Source organism: Vitis vinifera, chromosome 1, assembly GCF_030704535.1.
Source record: "Vitis vinifera cultivar Pinot Noir 40024 chromosome 1, ASM3070453v1".
NCBI lineage: Eukaryota > Viridiplantae > Streptophyta > Magnoliopsida > Vitales > Vitaceae > Vitis > Vitis vinifera.
Genome location: NC_081805.1, coordinates 87,763 through 104,559, shown reverse-complemented (window position 1 = coordinate 104,559; position 16,797 = coordinate 87,763). Strand labels below are relative to the sequence as shown.

Sequence of the window (16,797 nt, the reverse complement as noted above, 5' to 3'; positions counted from 1 at the left end):
ACAACATGACCAGGATAAATGATGGAAGTGAAGTGGTACGAGTGAATGGGGAAGTATGGAACAACCTCTCTTCCTCTCTTTTTTTTTTGTTTTTTCCTTCTCTTTTTTTCATCTTTCTCCTTAAATCTTTTCCATTCTCATTTTTTAACACCAAAATAAAAAAAAAAGGGAACAACCATATCCAATGCTTTAAAGAAAAAAAAATACAGGGAGAAGTTGAAAAAGAGGGTATTTAATATGTATATTTTATTTGAAAAAATTGGTGGATGTGGAGAGAGTTTTGTAGGAGTTGTAAAATCTCTTTAAAATAAATAAGGCGAGACATTATTGCAATTAGCAGGAATTAAGAGACTTGTCCAAATTACCCGCTATTTAGTGCCTTTGGCACAAATATTCCTGTTACCAAACAAGTATAATTTATAGATTTATTTATTTATTTATTTATTTTGCCGAGAAACCCTGCAAAACCCTCCAAACACAAAAACCCTAGAGGTTCAGTCTGCCTTCGTGCTGAGATTCAAATGGCGAAGAACAAGCCCAATCACAGTTCCACGGACGCTAAAAAGAATAAAAAGAAGAAGAAGATGAAGAATTCGGCTCCAAATTCCGTAGCTATGAAGCTCAAAGCCCCCCAATCGAACCCTTTCGAGACCATTTGGTCTCGGACCAAGTTCGACATACTTGGCAAGAAGCGTAAAGGCGAACAAAAGCGTATCGGCTTGGCTCGATCTCGCGCCATCCAAAAGGCACGATATTTAACTCTCTTCCTCAACTTCTTTTGATTGTTTTCGGTTTTATAGATGATTTTTTTTTCTCTCTCCCTTAATTGCTCCTTTTACAGAGGAACGCCACACTGTTGAAGGAGTATGAACAAAGCGCCAAGTCTTCGGTTTTTCTTGATAAGAGAATTGGGGAGCAAAACGATGCGCTTGGGGAGTTCGATAAGGCGATTTTGCGGTCACAGCGTGAGCGTCAGGTAATTTTATGTGCTTTTTTTTAGTTTGTTGTACGTCTCCATGACAGATTTGATTGCAGTTTGGTTGCTGAGGAACTGGGGAAAAGTAGAAGAAAGAGGAAAGTGTGTGTTATGGTTTTTGTTGATTTGAACCTGTAAAAAGAATGGCTTTTGTTGATTTGGGGATTGCAAAATTGTCCAATAATTAACTTGACTCCTTTTCAAATTTGTGCTAATGTTTGCTGAATAGACTTGATTTTTTAGTTGCTTAGGAATTTGTTTTCTTCATTTTTGTTGGCAGCTGAACAATGGTTTGTGGTTTTCCTTTTTCTTTGCCCAATCTTAACTCATCTCAATGGTTGCTGAAAGAATAGTAGGAAAGAAAAGAACAGCAAAATCAAACGGTTGAGTGGAGGTGTTTGATTTTTCAAGTCCCAATTAATAGTAAAGATTCAAAGTTTTGAATTGTTTCCTAGTCCTGCATTTTTCAGCAATCAACAGAGAATTATTGAAATTTTGACACAATTTAGTTGACTTATATCTCATAATCTGTTATTTTTGTTTCCCTTTTCTTTTCATAGTTGAAACTGAAGAAGAAAAGCAAATATAATTTATCTGATGGAGAAGAAGATGAATTTGAAATTGAAGGAGTTCCTTCATTTTCAGAAAGGGATGATTTTGAAGATGAAATGGTGCCCGACGATGATGATGATGATGGTGCAGAAGGAGCTGGAACTGAGAGTATGTATGAACTTCCTACTTTTGTGCATGATATTGAATTTCCCTTAGTAGATTGTACTGCAGTGGTCTAATTCATTTGTGGTATTGAAATAGGTTCTAGTCTCCTATGAAAAAAAGGATTTTAGTGGTAGCTTTTGGATTTAAAGACATGTATAAAATTATGGGAATGCTATATAGGATGATAAACCACGATTGCTAACCATTATTAGGTTTACCTGTTGTCTTTGGAGTCCTCGTACCTGTTGTCTGTTCCCTGACTGGAATAGAGAAAATAATCCGAGGAGCTGAAGCTGCCTTTGATTGGCACTGAAAACTTCCATAGGAGTTGTTACTTTCTCTCTCTTTTAATTTTTTGGCAATACTTCTGCTGAACTATGTGATCAATCTCCTCCAGTTCTGTAAGCTATTAGTGTCTTGGGATGTTCGTCTTTGGGAAGGTTATCTGTTCTTCCATATTATCGGTCCTATAACTTTTGAAACCCATGATTTGAAACTTTTGATGAGCAATCTCTCTGAATGCCATTGGCTTGTTGGCTTTTTCATTTGATGATTGAATCTGGTTGGTTGTTCATCATCATTAGAAGGAAAAAAGAAGGCACCCCAAATAAAGTCTTTCTTCTCTTGCATGAAAATGCTTTTTGTTGATATATATTGTCAATTAAGAAAAAGTTCTCAAGCATGATTTTTTAATAGAAATTTGGGGAAAAAAAATGTTTATGATGCTGCTACTGTGATACACTAATAAAATATTGGCTATTTATAACAGCAAGGCACGGTTGAGGATGAATTCCACTTAATGTTGAATTTGATATAAAAGAGGGTGGCTGAAGTCCACTGTTAATTTACCTTTTTTGTTTTTATCATTGTTTTTAATGAACTGATGAAGGTAATGTATTTATGCATCTATTTGTACATGCATATATTGATAATAATCTATTTTGGTTTTTGAGATATTTTGTACATGCTTTTATTAGTATTTCTTCCTGGACAGTGGAGGAGTATACTCTTACTTTGATTAGGGTTTGCACTTTGTGGGAGGGACCTCTCATCCTTCTCTTCAACTTTATTATTATCAATATATATTTTGTTTCTGATTAAAAAAAAATGTATTATGCACCTATTCACAAGATGTTTATTCTTTCAAGTTTCAGCAACCCCTTGAGCAATAGCAATATTGCTTCAGAAATCATCCGCAACCTTCCCATGACCTTTATGTCTTAGGAAGTAATTGAAGCTTTTCCCTTATCATTATTCTTAGTATAATGAAGAGAATTGATTTTAAGTCTTAATATATTAGTAATTCGTCACCTCTCTTAATTGGGTGTTCAAATGCGGAACTCATTATGTAATTTAGGAGGTTTCCATATGCAATTGTCATGTTCCTTTTTGAGAAAAACAGATGATTAAGTGTGTCTGTATTAGATGTATTAGGATATTATTTAATTTACACTAAACCAGCAGAAATATTTTGAGTTTCAGTGATTATTGCCACTGAATTCTGAAGGTAGCTGTCTTTTTCTTCCTCCAGTTTTCAGCTTAACCCGAAACCTATTTGGGGGTTTGTTTGCTCTAACACACTCAATTATACAAATTAGGCCTTAATTGTCTTCATCTCCAATCCCTTCCTTGCTCTTCTCAATATCTACTTTCTTCTTATAATATGGACCTAATGTGTTAGGTTGGTTTGAAGGTCAGCATTATGTTTCCTGGTGTATTATATAGTTTCTGCCTTTCTGGATTTTTTGCCTATTTTTTTTTATTTATTTTTATTTTTTATGTGCCTTTATGTTGGATTGCAAGTTTTTTTTAACATAAATGAATTCTTGCAAACATCCTAACATGGGACTCTCTAGACCACCTGATTTTAAATTTTTTTAACAGCAAAAATGCCCATAAATACAAAGCCAAATATGCTCTTATCTTCCATTTATACCCACTTCTTTTCATTCATCTTATCCTTTCTCCTTATGCAAATTGCTCACAATCCTAACAAAATCTAAAGAAAATTGTTCTTTTGGAGCAATGGACAAACAAATCAATGTCTATATCAAAGTTTGTTGCCTAAGTCCACTTCTAATCATGCTCCTATTTTACTATATGGAGGAGGGATCAAGGGTGGAAAAACTCCCTTTTGTTTTGAAAATATGTGGCTGAAAGTGGTAGGTTGCAAAGACCTGGTTAGGAATTCGTGGATGGGCTATAATTTTAGTGGCTCGTGTAGTCACATCATTGCTAGCAAGCTAAAGGCTCTGAAGGAGGATCTCAAAGTTTGGAATAGAGAGGTGATTGCAGAATGTCACCAAGAATAAAAGAGTTGTCCTTAATCAGATTGGTTTTTTGGATGCCAAAGAAAGAGATTCTAGTCTCTCTCGAGGACATTAAGGCTAGAAGAAAGGCAGTGGAAGATTGTAAGTGGGCAAGAATGGCAGGGACTTCTTGGAGGCAAAAATCAAAAGGATTATAGTTGAAAGAAGGAGAAAAAAGCTCAAACTTCTTCCACGAAATGGCTAATGCCCAAAGAAGAAGGAATTTATTGTCTTCTATCAAAAATGAATGGAAGAAGATTAATTGAGAAGTTGAGATAAAGGAGGGTATGGTTAATGCCCTTTAGAGCATCTTGTTAAAGCAAGGGGATTGGAGACGTAGTATTAGCACATTGTCTTTTTCTGATTTGGATAGTGAAGAGTCAAGGTCCTTTGAGGAACCTTTTTATGAGGAAAAAGTTTTTTCAGCCCTCTCTAGTTTGTGTGGGGATAAAGCTCTTGGTTCAGAAGGGTTCACAATGGCTTTTTGGCAATTTTATTCGGACATTATCAAGAATGAAGTAATGAGCTTCTTCACGAAGTTTCATGACTCTTCACTTTGAGAGAACTAATTGGCGATTCTTTCCCTTCTTTGTATGCCTTAGCGGCTTCAAAAGAGGCGTAGGTAGCAGAGTTTTGGGACTCTACAGGTGAGGAGGGAGGTTGGAATCCTCGATTCTCTAGGCCTTTCAATAATTGGGAGGTGGTGGAGAGGTTCCTTTTGACAATATAAGGAAAAAGGCTACTTACTAATATGGAAGATAGGATGCTATGGAAAGAGACTAAGGACGGGAAATTTTCTGTTAAGTCCCTTTATAGTGCTCTTAAGCTTAAAACTGCAGTACCATTTATGAGGAGCATCATTTGGAGCCCTTATGTTCCTACTAAGGTGGGCATTTTTGCATGGGAAGCTTCATGGGATAAGGTTTTAACCTTGGATCAACTAAAAAGGAGGAGGTGGTCCATAGCCAACAAATGTTTCCTTTGTTATGTTGAAGAAAGTCTATTAATCATATTCTAATCCATTGCACTAAGGCTAGGGTTTTGTGGGAGTTATTATTTTCTCTTTTTGGTGTGATGTGGGTCCTCCCTTTGTCGTTTAAAGAGATCCTTCTTGGTTGGCATGGTTCCTTTGTGGGTAAGAAGTGTAGAAATGTTTGGATGACGACTCCCTTATGCCTTTTTTGGTCGGTTTGGGATGACAAAAACAGGATTGCTTTTGAAAATGAGGAGCTTTCGATTCAAAAGATAAATTCTTTTGTATGTAATTTTTGGTTTTTGACTAAGTTGTTTATAGATGAAGGACTTTTACCTTTAATAAACTTTTTTGATTGGTTGGGTTTTAGACGAGGGCTAGTGAGATTTTTTGTATCCCCTCTTTTTTTTTGTTCTTACCTTTTGACGCCTCTTGTATATTCCCTGTATGCTGTGGATTGGCCTTTGGGGACCCTTTTCTCTTTTTTTTATATATAAAATTTTTCTGTGTGTTTACCTATCAAAAAAAAAAAAAAAAAAAGGTTAGCATAGAAGCACAAGAGATTTTGGTTTGAGTTAATGCCGAAAGCATATATTTTGGATTTCAAAGAATAAGAAAATTAGTCAATACCTTTATAATTAGCCAATTAGTAACCTTAGAATTTGAATACTTGGAGTTTCAAAAGGATGAATGAAGCTTGGATTGGGGAGGTTAAGATGATTAAGAGAATAACCCATACAAGCAGAAGTTTATGTGCTAACATTTGAGTAAATATGAATTGGTATGACAATATCAAGTGAACAAATAACTTAATCTTAAATCTGAGCTGTCCAATATTTGTTAAAATTATGAGAGATAGCAAGAAAAGCAGGATAGGCATCAAGATGATGATTTGCCAACTTGCATACATGATTACTAACCTGAGCTTCAAATGATTGCATGGTTGGGGGTGAAATATGGAGAAATCCAAGTTTGGGCATGATTTCACAGGTCTCATCTGGCTGCTTGGGCCAGGTTTTGGTCTGCTTGAGGCTGGGTCAGTGGGTCTTAGACCCAGGTTCTAGGGGTGAAGCTAGGCTTTAGGTTGGCTTCCCTCCTAGTCATAGTCATGAAGTTAAGGATGTCCTTTGCCCTCATGGACGCTTTAGATTAGCTCATCAGCCCAAATGTGGATGTTTCACTTTCTTGCCCACATTTTGTTCAGTATGGATTCTATAGAATCTGCCATATTTTCCATCTTTTCTTCCTTTATGTGATTAAACTAATGTATCATCAGGCCTATAAAAAAAAGCTAATGTATCATCAGGTTTTACATATTAGTTTATTTATCTGGGTGATTAAAGGCTGTTCTACTGAATCTCTGCTGTTAAGGTGTTCTCATGTATGATTTCCTGTGATCTGCACAACTAATGAACAGCTGTCAATTAGTGAAGCTGTACCTTGTCAGTTAACAAGCTACTATTTTGCAATTTCTCTCTCTATTTGGTTTCTTGATAGTTGTTAATGCAGCTTGGTGTTTGATTCTTGTTTCTTTTGGGACCTTTCTGATATCAACATTCACAGACTTACAGTGTTTTTCTTTTTATCTACAGAAAAGCCAACGTTGTTGAAACAGGTTAACGCCCATGATATGCAGAATCAGTCACAAAGGGGTCTGATGGAGGGAGAGGAAAATGTGAGGCCAATTCTTTTCTCTCACTTTTTGGTGTATTATCCTAGATATGGAATCTGTCCTTTTCTAAAACACTTTTATATGACTAAGAAGCATGAATTATTTATTGACTTCTGTTTTAATCATAAATAATTAGCTGGTAGAACATAGAGTTAGGGAGGTTGCTTTGAGTTTTAAAACATCCCCAACGTATCACTTTTAATATATATATATATATATGTGTGTGTGTGTGTGTGTGTGTGTGTGTGTACACACTTGCCAAGGTAGCCCAATTGGTCAGGGTGAACACTGAGAAGTGTGGTCCTAATAAGTGACATATGGTCCTAGGTTCAAATCCTTCCACTAATGATATCTTGAATTTACTCAATATTGGTTGTTGCGGGGTAGTTGGCACCTTGAGGTTTGGGTCCCCATGGAGAGTCCTAAGGGCTTATCCATGGAAGGCTCCTTGGTTATCAAAAAAAAAAAGTGTGTTTGTGTACACAGTACATATATGTGTATGTGTATACATGCATTTATTTTTTAAAACAATTTCTTATTGTTTTACTATATTTCCTTTTTTTTTTTCCTTTTTCTTTTTTGTCATATGAACATCATTCATGAATCATGTCCTTCAATGTCATGTTTCTCATTGGATTTCAAGACAACCATCACTCTCATGTGGGTTGAGTAGCATTGGTAAACTAAAGTAAAAGAATTCAAAACTCAAATGGCAGAATAGGGCACAAAATTTTGCCATATTACATGATTCAAAACTTAAATACAAAAGTAGGGCAAAAAATTTCTGCCATAGAACATGCCATTAAATGCTTTCTCGATAAGAATGTTGGAATAATGCCTGTTTTTATGTGTTTGGGCTAGCTTTTGCCTTTTTTCTTGTATCCCCACTTAAGTTGGAAAGGTCCTATTTAAGACTTACTTTTGCACCCATTCAAAACCTACATTGTATTCTCATAGTAACTCATGCACACCAATTTTTATAGTTTTGATTAGCATATTAAACAAATAGTTTGTTTCCTTGTTTTCACTGTACTTAGTTTCATTTGTATGATATTTTAATTTGATATTGTCTTGAAATGTTTATAGTCTTCACCTAGGCAATTACTTCTTTGTTATGCTCATTCTGGTGTCAACAATGCGATGTACTATTATAGCCTTATTCAACTAAGTCTCATTCATCTGAACCCATTCCATCACTAGTTTTTGGTTTAACTTGTACATATAGTGTTTATGTTTCATATCTGCCACTTCACTACAGTTGGGTAAGGGAAGGATTTTTTTTTTTTTCATTCTTTACAGACAATAGGTTCTATGATTGGCTGGTGTTATCTTCTATGGTATTTTACTTTATGTTCATTTCATTGTGGTAGATATCTCTTTTGAGTAACCCAAGGCCCAAGAGCTGTGACTACAAAAGATTAAACTGCTTTAGGAATGGATCATTATCTGAATCAAACACACACACACACATGCCCACACCTATTTTCAGGTGTAAGGAAATTGATTACAGTTGTTTTAGATGTAAACTCACATCTTAAGTCTTCTAACCCTGTGATTCCTTGAGTTCTTTCATGTTGTGTTTGTTTCTATCTTTCATGCCTGTGCAACACACACACACATTGATCGACATTATGCCTTGTACTTGGTTTAAAGTAAGGATTATCTTTATAATTTTTTTAAATGCAGAAACACAAAAGCAAAAAGGAAGTGATGGAGGAGATTATTTCAAAGAGCAAGTTTTACAAGGTGCTGATCCCTTTTTGTACCATTGAAACTACTGCAAACTCGTGCCTTGAGTTTCTGACTTGCAATTTTAATTTTTTATTATTTTATTTCTTCTTCCTCATTTCTTACCAGGCCCAAAAAGCAAAAGATAGGGAAGAAAATGAACATTTGGTGGAAGAATTGGATAAGAACTTCACATCCTTAGTTCAGTCTGAGGCATTATTATCTTTGACTCGACCAGACAAAGTGAATGCTTTAAAGGCTCTTGTAAACAAGAGCATTCCAAATGAATATATGAAGAAAGATGATGTATCCGCTATGCAGCACATAAAATCTTTTAAGCAGGTATATTATAGTTCTTGGTCGTGGGACTGCTTTCATTTATTAGATCTGATGCTTCTAAACTGACTACAGTTGAGTCCTACATTCTAGAATTTGAAGTTCTGGAGTTTTTTAAATATCCATCTGAGCTGGCTGCTGGCTTCTCTAATTTGTTTCTGTTTGCCATAATGCAATATTTGCTCTCTGAATAGGGGTTTCTATTCCTGTGCTATGTCAGGCAATTTATTCATCATTGATTGGAGGCTATTTATCTACTTAATTATTCATTTTTCATATTTTATTTGACTGTCTAGTTTCTTTGGCTGTAACTAATTGTTTATGTATGAATTACATAATTTTGAGAACTAAATAAAAATTCTTGTGGTGTTTTCACTGACAAATTTTCATGTTATGTATCACAGGAACAACCTGATTCCTACGACAAAATTATAGGTGAGATGACATTGGATATGCGTGCTCGTCCATCAGACAGGACAAAAACGCCTGAAGAGATTGCCCAAGAGGAGAGAGAACGACTAGAGCGACTGGAGGTATGTATGTTAGACACAAAAAATATCAGATTGTATGGAGTTTTAGGATGATGGGTGTACTGTATTTGTGGATGTACCTACCACATTTGTCACATAATCTACAAGTAAAGGGTAGCTTCATAATACTGTCTTGCCCCATGTTTATCGCAGGGATACATATGATCATTTTGACAGAGCCAGTGTGAGCTCCCTCATATTTATCACTTGCTACATTGGAATTACATTTATTGTAAACAAAGACTTTCATGCTAATGGTGTTTGCATTTGTCTATGATATGAAAATCCAGATTGTGAGCAGTTGTCTTCTAACTCCTGATTTCTAAGTGGCAATTTCTTTTTCTCAATTTAATGATTAGATTTTATGCATCAATTTCACACATTGAAAATTTTAAAGAAAAAGAAGAAAAAATAACTACCCACAATTTTCACTAGAATAAATGTACATTTACATCCAAGGGGAAAATGGACGGAATTGTAGTCAACACCTTTTCAACTGGCAATTCCATCTTTCTTGTTATGATAGTGTGTGTGTGTGTATTTATGTATGTATGTATGTATATGCATATTGAAGCTAAATATTAGACATTATAATTTTAAACTTTAAATACTTAATTATTTGATAATGGTTGGAATTTCAGGAAGAGCGTCAGAAGAGAATGCTTGCTCCTAATGATTCCAGTGATGAAGAAGGTGATTCACGTGAAGATGCTGTTGAAGCATCTAACCAGAGGCTAAGATCTATTTCTGGGGATGATCTTGGTGATTCCTTCTCTCTTGATGTGCTGCCAGAGTCTAAGAAGGGCTGGGTTTATGAGGTTCTTGACAGAAAGGATACAAATGAGCTTGAAACGGAAGATTATGGATCTTCCGAGGAATCAGAAAGTCCTGAGAATGAGAGTGATGATGAAGGTTTTGAAAAAGATAATGATAATTGCGAAATGACTTCTTCCTTGAAGGACTGGGAACAGAGTGATGACGACAAACTTAGTACAGATTTGGAAGGTGAGGAAGATGAAGAAGGTGAACAAGAAGGAGAAGAAGATGATGAGGAGGAAGAGAAGGTTCTGAAAATCCATCAAAAGGCAAAAGATAGTGGTAATGCAGAAATCAATAGAAACAATATTGATTCATTAGATGCCAAGAAAATAAAAACAAATGTTAAACATCCTTCGTCTCAACAAGATTCCATTCCTTACGTGATTAAAGCTCCAACCAGTTTGGAAGAATTGTTCATGTTGTTGGAGAATTGTTCTGATTCTGACATTGTTGAGATAATTCATCGAATTCGTATAAACAATGCAATCAGTCTTGCAGTAGAGAATCGGAAGAAAATGCAAGTATGACTTTTTCGGCTACTTTTGTTTGCAATTTGATTCTGGTTCTATTGTATTTTGCGAAAATGCATTTTCTTTCTAAAACAAAACAGGAAACTAACTGAAGTTGAGGTGTGTTAGATCTGATCTTGCTTCAGTTGATAGCTTTTAGGAACATGATATAATATTTTTAGTGCTCACACACTCACCAATCAAGTGGTCAACTTAGTTGTTTTGACATAGTTGAATGAGCACTGAGTTTTGGAAGAAGACAAACACTTCTATAAATGGGATTTCTGGTTAGATTGTAAAGCTTAGCTGACTATTTATTGGATTCAGCTTCAATCACATTACTTTATAAAAGTTAAACATGGTTCTGAGCTTTATATTTGGGCCTTGCTTTTTAGAATTTACAGACTATGTTGTTAACAAACTTGTATCTTTATCAGTATTGCTGAAGTGGAATTAAAACATCTGTTCCTTTCCAGGTATTTTATGGTGTATTATTGCAATATTTTGCTGTCTTGGCAAATAAAAAGCCATTAAATTTCAAGCTATTGAATTTGCTGGTCAAGCCATTAATGGAGATAAGTGTGGAGATCCCATACTTTGCAGCAATATGTGCTCGTCAACGGATATTACGGACTAGAATGCAATTCTGTGAGGCAATTAAAATCCCAGGTTAGCATATTAAAAGTTGTTGGATTCTTTCCATTTATTATTGCATACTTAGTGTTGATGAAGTTTTTCTCCAATACTTATACCACTTGTTTAATGCTTGCAGAGAAGAGTAGTTGGCCTTCTTTGAAAACATTATTTCTCCTGAGACTCTGGTCGATGATATTTCCATGCTCTGACTTTCGTCATGTTGTCATGACCCCAGCTACACTGTTGATGTGTGAATATCTGATGCGTTGTCCTATTTTATCTGGTTATGATATTGCCATTGGTTGTTTCTTGTGCTCCATGGTTCTCTCGGTATGTGAACGTTAAACTGCATGCTATTTCTTTCCTTTGGTATCCAAATGGGAAGTTTAGGGGCAAGTTACGTGCTAATTGTGGTACAGAAGCATTATGTCTTTTCCATAATCTGTTCTTGGACACTGAGCAACATGTTCTGGAATAGAAAACGGTGATGGAAGATGCCCAACTGCTTCTGGCATATACTTCCAAATCCCAGCTGTTATTGAAAAGTTCTAATTTGGTTACTCTGCTGATTCCTTTTTTTCTTTATAACTTATTCAAAACTGCCATTTTGAAGTATGGTGAACTACTTTTGTTTACTGCTACTATTTGTATTTTTGCTATTACACATGTCTTGAGATGTTTTTTTTTTTGTTTTTTTGCATCATCCTTCACCAATTCTATCTTTTTTTATATAGAGATTGAAGATTTTGAAAAAATGTATAATTGTTTAATTAATTCTAATTCTATTTTATTATCTTACCTATTTTTCATAACAAGCCAAACGAGAGAATTTGAGAGTTCCTGTTTTCTTTTTTTCTTTTTTTATTTTCTAGGGGGATTTGTTTTAAGCATAACTCTATTATGTCTTCTAGACATTGTTTATAAAAGAAATCATGTATAAGGCTGGAATTTGGAGGCCCTACTCTGAGGCTACCTCAAGGAAGATGAGTTTTTCTTGAGCAGGCGCAACTCTGAGATATGACTAGGAGAGGTCAGGACAACTAAAAGTTGTTGGGCAAGGCCAGTACTACATTCAGAAAAAACCTTCTAATTTGATATGAAATAGCTGATCTATCGTTTCAATGTCAATAATATAAAAAAAAACATGAAAAGACTAGGGCGGGGAGCTCTCTTTAGCCATCCCTTTTGAAGCATATTACCTAAGGGGTAAAGATCTGCAGAGTTGTGCATTTTAAAATGCAAATTATATTTTTCTCATATGTTAATATAATGTATTTATGAATTTGATTGATTGTGGATGGCTATTATTATTTTTAGAAGTGATCATGATTACCTAATTTTCAGTTCAAATCAAGAAATTGAAAGGAGAATCCTCCTACTATCCTTCTAAAAGAGGATTCTAGAGCCACTAAGTCATCACAGATTTTAGATGTTGGAAGAAAGCAGGTGACCCTTTCATAGTGAATTTTGAAGGACATTATTTTGTTTTTATTTTTCACTTCTATATTGTTTTACTCTTTGGGTGTTTGGTCTTGGTTGTAGAAGAGAAGCCCTCCCTTAAGAGAGTAAGAACTTGGACCTTCCCTTAATGGGAGCCAAGGGGTACTGGTAACCTATGGAGGCCAGTGGTGTTGAACTGTTGATGGATTTCGTTATGTAAAAGAAGCATGTTAAAAAGTTCTAGAAGCATTTATGGATGAAGAACTCTTTAAAAGTATACATATTGGCTGAAAGAAGAAGCTAAGGAGATGATAAGTGATTCTCAATTTAAAGATATATGATATTTTGAATTGAAAGTTAGATACAAAGAAAGAAAGGAGTATGTATAAAAATTTGCTGGGTGAGAAAAAGAGAAGTGTGTACTTGGATCATGTTAAATGCAAGTGAAGATGAGGATCAGGGCATTTCGGCAAGCAGGCAATGAAGAATATATATATATATATTTTTCATGAAGAAAAAACCAAAATTATAGTGATTAGTAAAATAAATGGAAAAACAGGTGGAGAACACAGGTGCTTGCTATTGGCTGACTTTGTTTTGCCTCTAGTAAATTGTCTTGGCTATTTTGAGACAGTAAGAGAGCTATTTGTAAGAGAGTTTCTTTGCGACTTTTGTGTGTGTGTGCTCCAGTGCTGGAAGCCCAAACTTGAACTCATCCTTTTGGCTCTTAGCTTGTTCCTTTCAATTCTGTCCAATGATATTGAACTGCATGCTGTTAATTTATTGTCTGGCATATTTGAAACTTCTATTTTATCTTTACTTTTATAAGTTTTTAGTTGCAGGTTATGGACTTGCTTTCATAAGTTTTTAGTTGGAGGTTATGGACTTGATATTTTTATTTTGCAGGTTGTTAAACAATCTCGGAAGTTCTGTCCTGAAGCCATAATGTTTCTCCAAACTTTGTTAATGGTTGCTTTGGATGGAAACTCAAAATTATCTCAGGATTCTCAGGTACCACTTCAGTTTTTGTTATCCAAGTTATATAGCACAGTCCTCAATATAGATGCCACCAAAAGTTCTGCTTACATATTTTATTTCTTTCTTTCTGCACTTGCTTGCAACTATACCTGATGATGAGCACACTTATATGGCTGCATGAAGAAAAAATGACCACTATTCATTTACTGTATGACAGTTTTATTTTTTCATGGAACTTAAAACGCTCAAGCCCCTGTTGGCAATACGAGGACATGTAGATGATCTTAGTCCTCTGGATTTCCTCACACTCATGGCCATGCCAGAGGGCTCTTCGTTTTTCAGCTCAGATAATTTCAGGTCAGCATTTTCTTTGAAATTTTTTATAATTGTTATTGATGATGCATTATTGTATGGTGTGGGGTGGTAGGATGGCCTATGTTGATGTCCTGACCATCAACAAACATCCTATTTTGTGTAATCAATGATTGATTTTATTTAAAATAGCATATATGTGCCTGCACCGTTGTTCTCCATGAATACCCTTCTTTGGAGACAGCTTAATGTTTGGTGAAACGTGTGCCTTTTGTTTGCAGGGCTTGTGTGCTGGTATCCATCATTGAAACTCTACAAGGATTTGTTGATATTTATGGAGGATACAATTCATTTCCTGAAATTTTCTTGCCAATATCAACATTGTTACTTGCATTGGCAGAACAGGAAAACATGCCCAATGCATTGAAGGAGAAAATTAGAGGTGTTGAAGTGCTTATTAAGGAGAAAACTCATGAACACCATATGCTGCGTCAACCACTTCAAATGCGGAAACAAAAGCCAGTGCCTATCAAATTATTCAATCCAAAATTTGAGGAGAAGTAATTTACTTTCTTTCAATGTGTTATTTTACCTTGTTGAGATAATGCTACTACGAATGATCTGTGAGTCTTAATGATATATGCTATTTTGCAGCTTTGTTAAGGGTAGAGACTATGATCCAGATCGTGAACGGGCTGAGCAGAGAAAATTGAAGAAACTTATAAAACAGGAGGCTAAGGGGGCAGCTCGTGAACTACGTAAAGATAATTATTTCTTATTTGAGGTAAAGAAAAGGGATAAGGCAATGCAGGAAGAAGAAAGAGCAGAGAAGTATGGGAAGGCAAGGGCATTTCTCCAAGAACAAGAACATGCTTTCAAATCTGGACAATTGGGAAAAGGCAGGAAGAGAAGGAGATGAAACTGGCTTTTTAATGTTTGTGATACTTTGCTTCTGCAGTCTTCAAGGTTAAGGTAATACTCACATTTATTGGTAGGCCTGATCCCTTTTGTTTTTAGTGTTTTCGTGTTCAAGCGCACCATTCCTCTTTCTCTCTACACATCTCTCATGAATATTCACTATCATGAGCAATTCATTATTGTCCCAAATAATGCAAACAATGTTGTTGGTTTAGTGGAAATTCATTCCTCCCTCCCTCTCTCTCTCTCTGTCTCTCCACCTGTTATGAGAAATTCATATTTGTCCGAACTGGAAATTACTGTCTGTTTGATGAAAGTTTATTCCCACCTACCTCCCATGAGAAATTTTTTCTTGTCCCAAATGATGCTGTCGGGTTGATGGAAATAAATCCTCCGATAAAGGAAACTTCTGTTGTTGGGATTCTTTTGTGGAGGGATATATCAAATGGCCTGTTAGTGATATTTGTTGATGTTATTGTACGTCTAGTTTTTGGTTGAGCACTCTGTTTTATGAAGTTTGTCTGAACATTTACTGGTGAAATCATTATCATTGAGTTTCTGTTCTAGAATCCGGAGGTGTGAGACTTTGAACTCTACTCTTGCTGCTGGAACTAAAATTAGTTGTCTAACTGTGTGCTTTGCTCATAAATTAAGAATGGAGGCTACAGCAAGCTTTCATAGATTTTTTGATTTTAATCATGCTCGGTTTTGGTTCAATCTTGTCACCTCTGTGATTGAGTTAATGGATGAATCCTTTATTTTTATAGTTGAGAAATGGTATTGTTTCCTAGTTAGAAGCTGGTTCACCATTTTCAGCTGAATGTATAATAGTTCATCTAATTTTGGGTCAAGTCTTAGTAATATTGGCAATGCTTTTTATGTTGCACATATTACCTTAATTGATTTAGCCATTAATTTTTGCTAGGTCTTTTCGTCAATTGCTCCTGGCATTGCTTCCATGTCATGGAACAGTGGTGAAGAATCGTCAAGCCATTCATACATGGTGCAATTTTTGCTGCTGTTATCTGAAGATTCCCTAAAGAGCTTCCATTTTTGGCTTTTGGCTGGCTATCATAATTGCTTTCATTTCCTCCCTGCCCAAGGATTATCCATCATCAAAAGGTTTGAGGGAAGCCTTGTTCGGTTTATTTTAGGGAAGAACTTAAGAGCTAGTCCGACATATCCTGTCTCACAATGGGTTACTTTTTTTCCATCATGTTTATTATCTTAAATTTGTGGATTAGCTTTTGGATCCATCTTGCTAGAGATTGATCAGTCTTGAGATTTTAAGATTCCCCAAAGAACTGGAGACAACAGGCACTTGGTGACCTGCAATATCTTCATACATCAAGTGGTTCAAATCGTAGGTGTAACTTGTAACCCACTATTTTCCCACGCTTAGGTTGAATGTTCACAGCAGTTGGTATTAGAGATGTTCTTCGTTTCCAGACATTGTAACTGAGAATGACTAAACTAAGAGTCAGTTTGGGAGAGTGATTTTGAAAAGAATTAAAAACGCACTTAATAATGCTTAAAAGCGCCTTCATTGCTAGGAAATCAGTAATGGCAAGTGCTTGCGGGTTTGATCAGCTTTGACATCCGCCATTACTAGGAAATCAGTACGCGACATCGAGAATATTGGAAAAAATATAGGGGTGGTGAGTGGAGTATTGCTTGCCCAGTAAGAAAAGGGGGGACGTACATGCACTTTTTCTCGGACTAGGAAAATGGCCTAATCGTTTAACTAGTTTTTCTAAAGGAGTCCTCCCATGTGACGATATGTAGTGCTTTAAAATCTTAAATTATCGAAAATGATTTTGAGAAATTAAATTTTTTTTTATTTAATTGAGAAAGCATGTTGTGGACCCCGCATTTCGGCTCATGCGTTTCCCACTCGATGACGAACTCGATTTTTATTTTGAAAAATTGATTTTATTTGATTAA

The 16,797-nt window shown here is 35.5% G+C and overlaps 1 protein-coding gene across 3 annotated transcripts; it reads left to right on the top strand.

Annotated features, from left to right (window-relative positions):
- The first annotated feature begins 266 nt into the window (after positions 1-266).
- LOC100254292 (uncharacterized) lies at positions 267-16,282 on the top strand. 3 transcript variants are annotated; one of them, XR_785788.3, is made up of 15 exons: positions 267-746; positions 842-976; positions 1,537-1,696; positions 6,568-6,650; positions 8,334-8,393; positions 8,505-8,717; positions 9,116-9,244; positions 9,883-10,581; positions 11,046-11,238; positions 11,342-11,535; positions 13,552-13,656; positions 13,841-13,980; positions 14,217-14,495; positions 14,590-14,907; positions 15,779-16,282. XR_785788.3 is itself a non-coding variant. In XM_010651744.3 (14 exons), exons 1-14 carry the CDS (start codon positions 522-524, stop codon positions 14,852-14,854), a joined length of 2,880 nt encoding a protein of 959 aa, XP_010650046.1. In that variant the 5' UTR covers positions 267-521; the 3' UTR covers positions 14,855-15,088. The 3 variants fall into 3 exon arrangements, 1 of the variants encoding a protein (XP_010650046.1); XM_010651744.3 differs by lacking the exon at positions 15,779-16,282 and having other exon boundaries at positions 14,590-15,088; XR_002029825.2 differs by lacking the exons at positions 267-746; positions 842-976 and having other exon boundaries at positions 1,586-1,700.
- Positions 16,283-16,797: the final 515 nt, after the last annotated feature.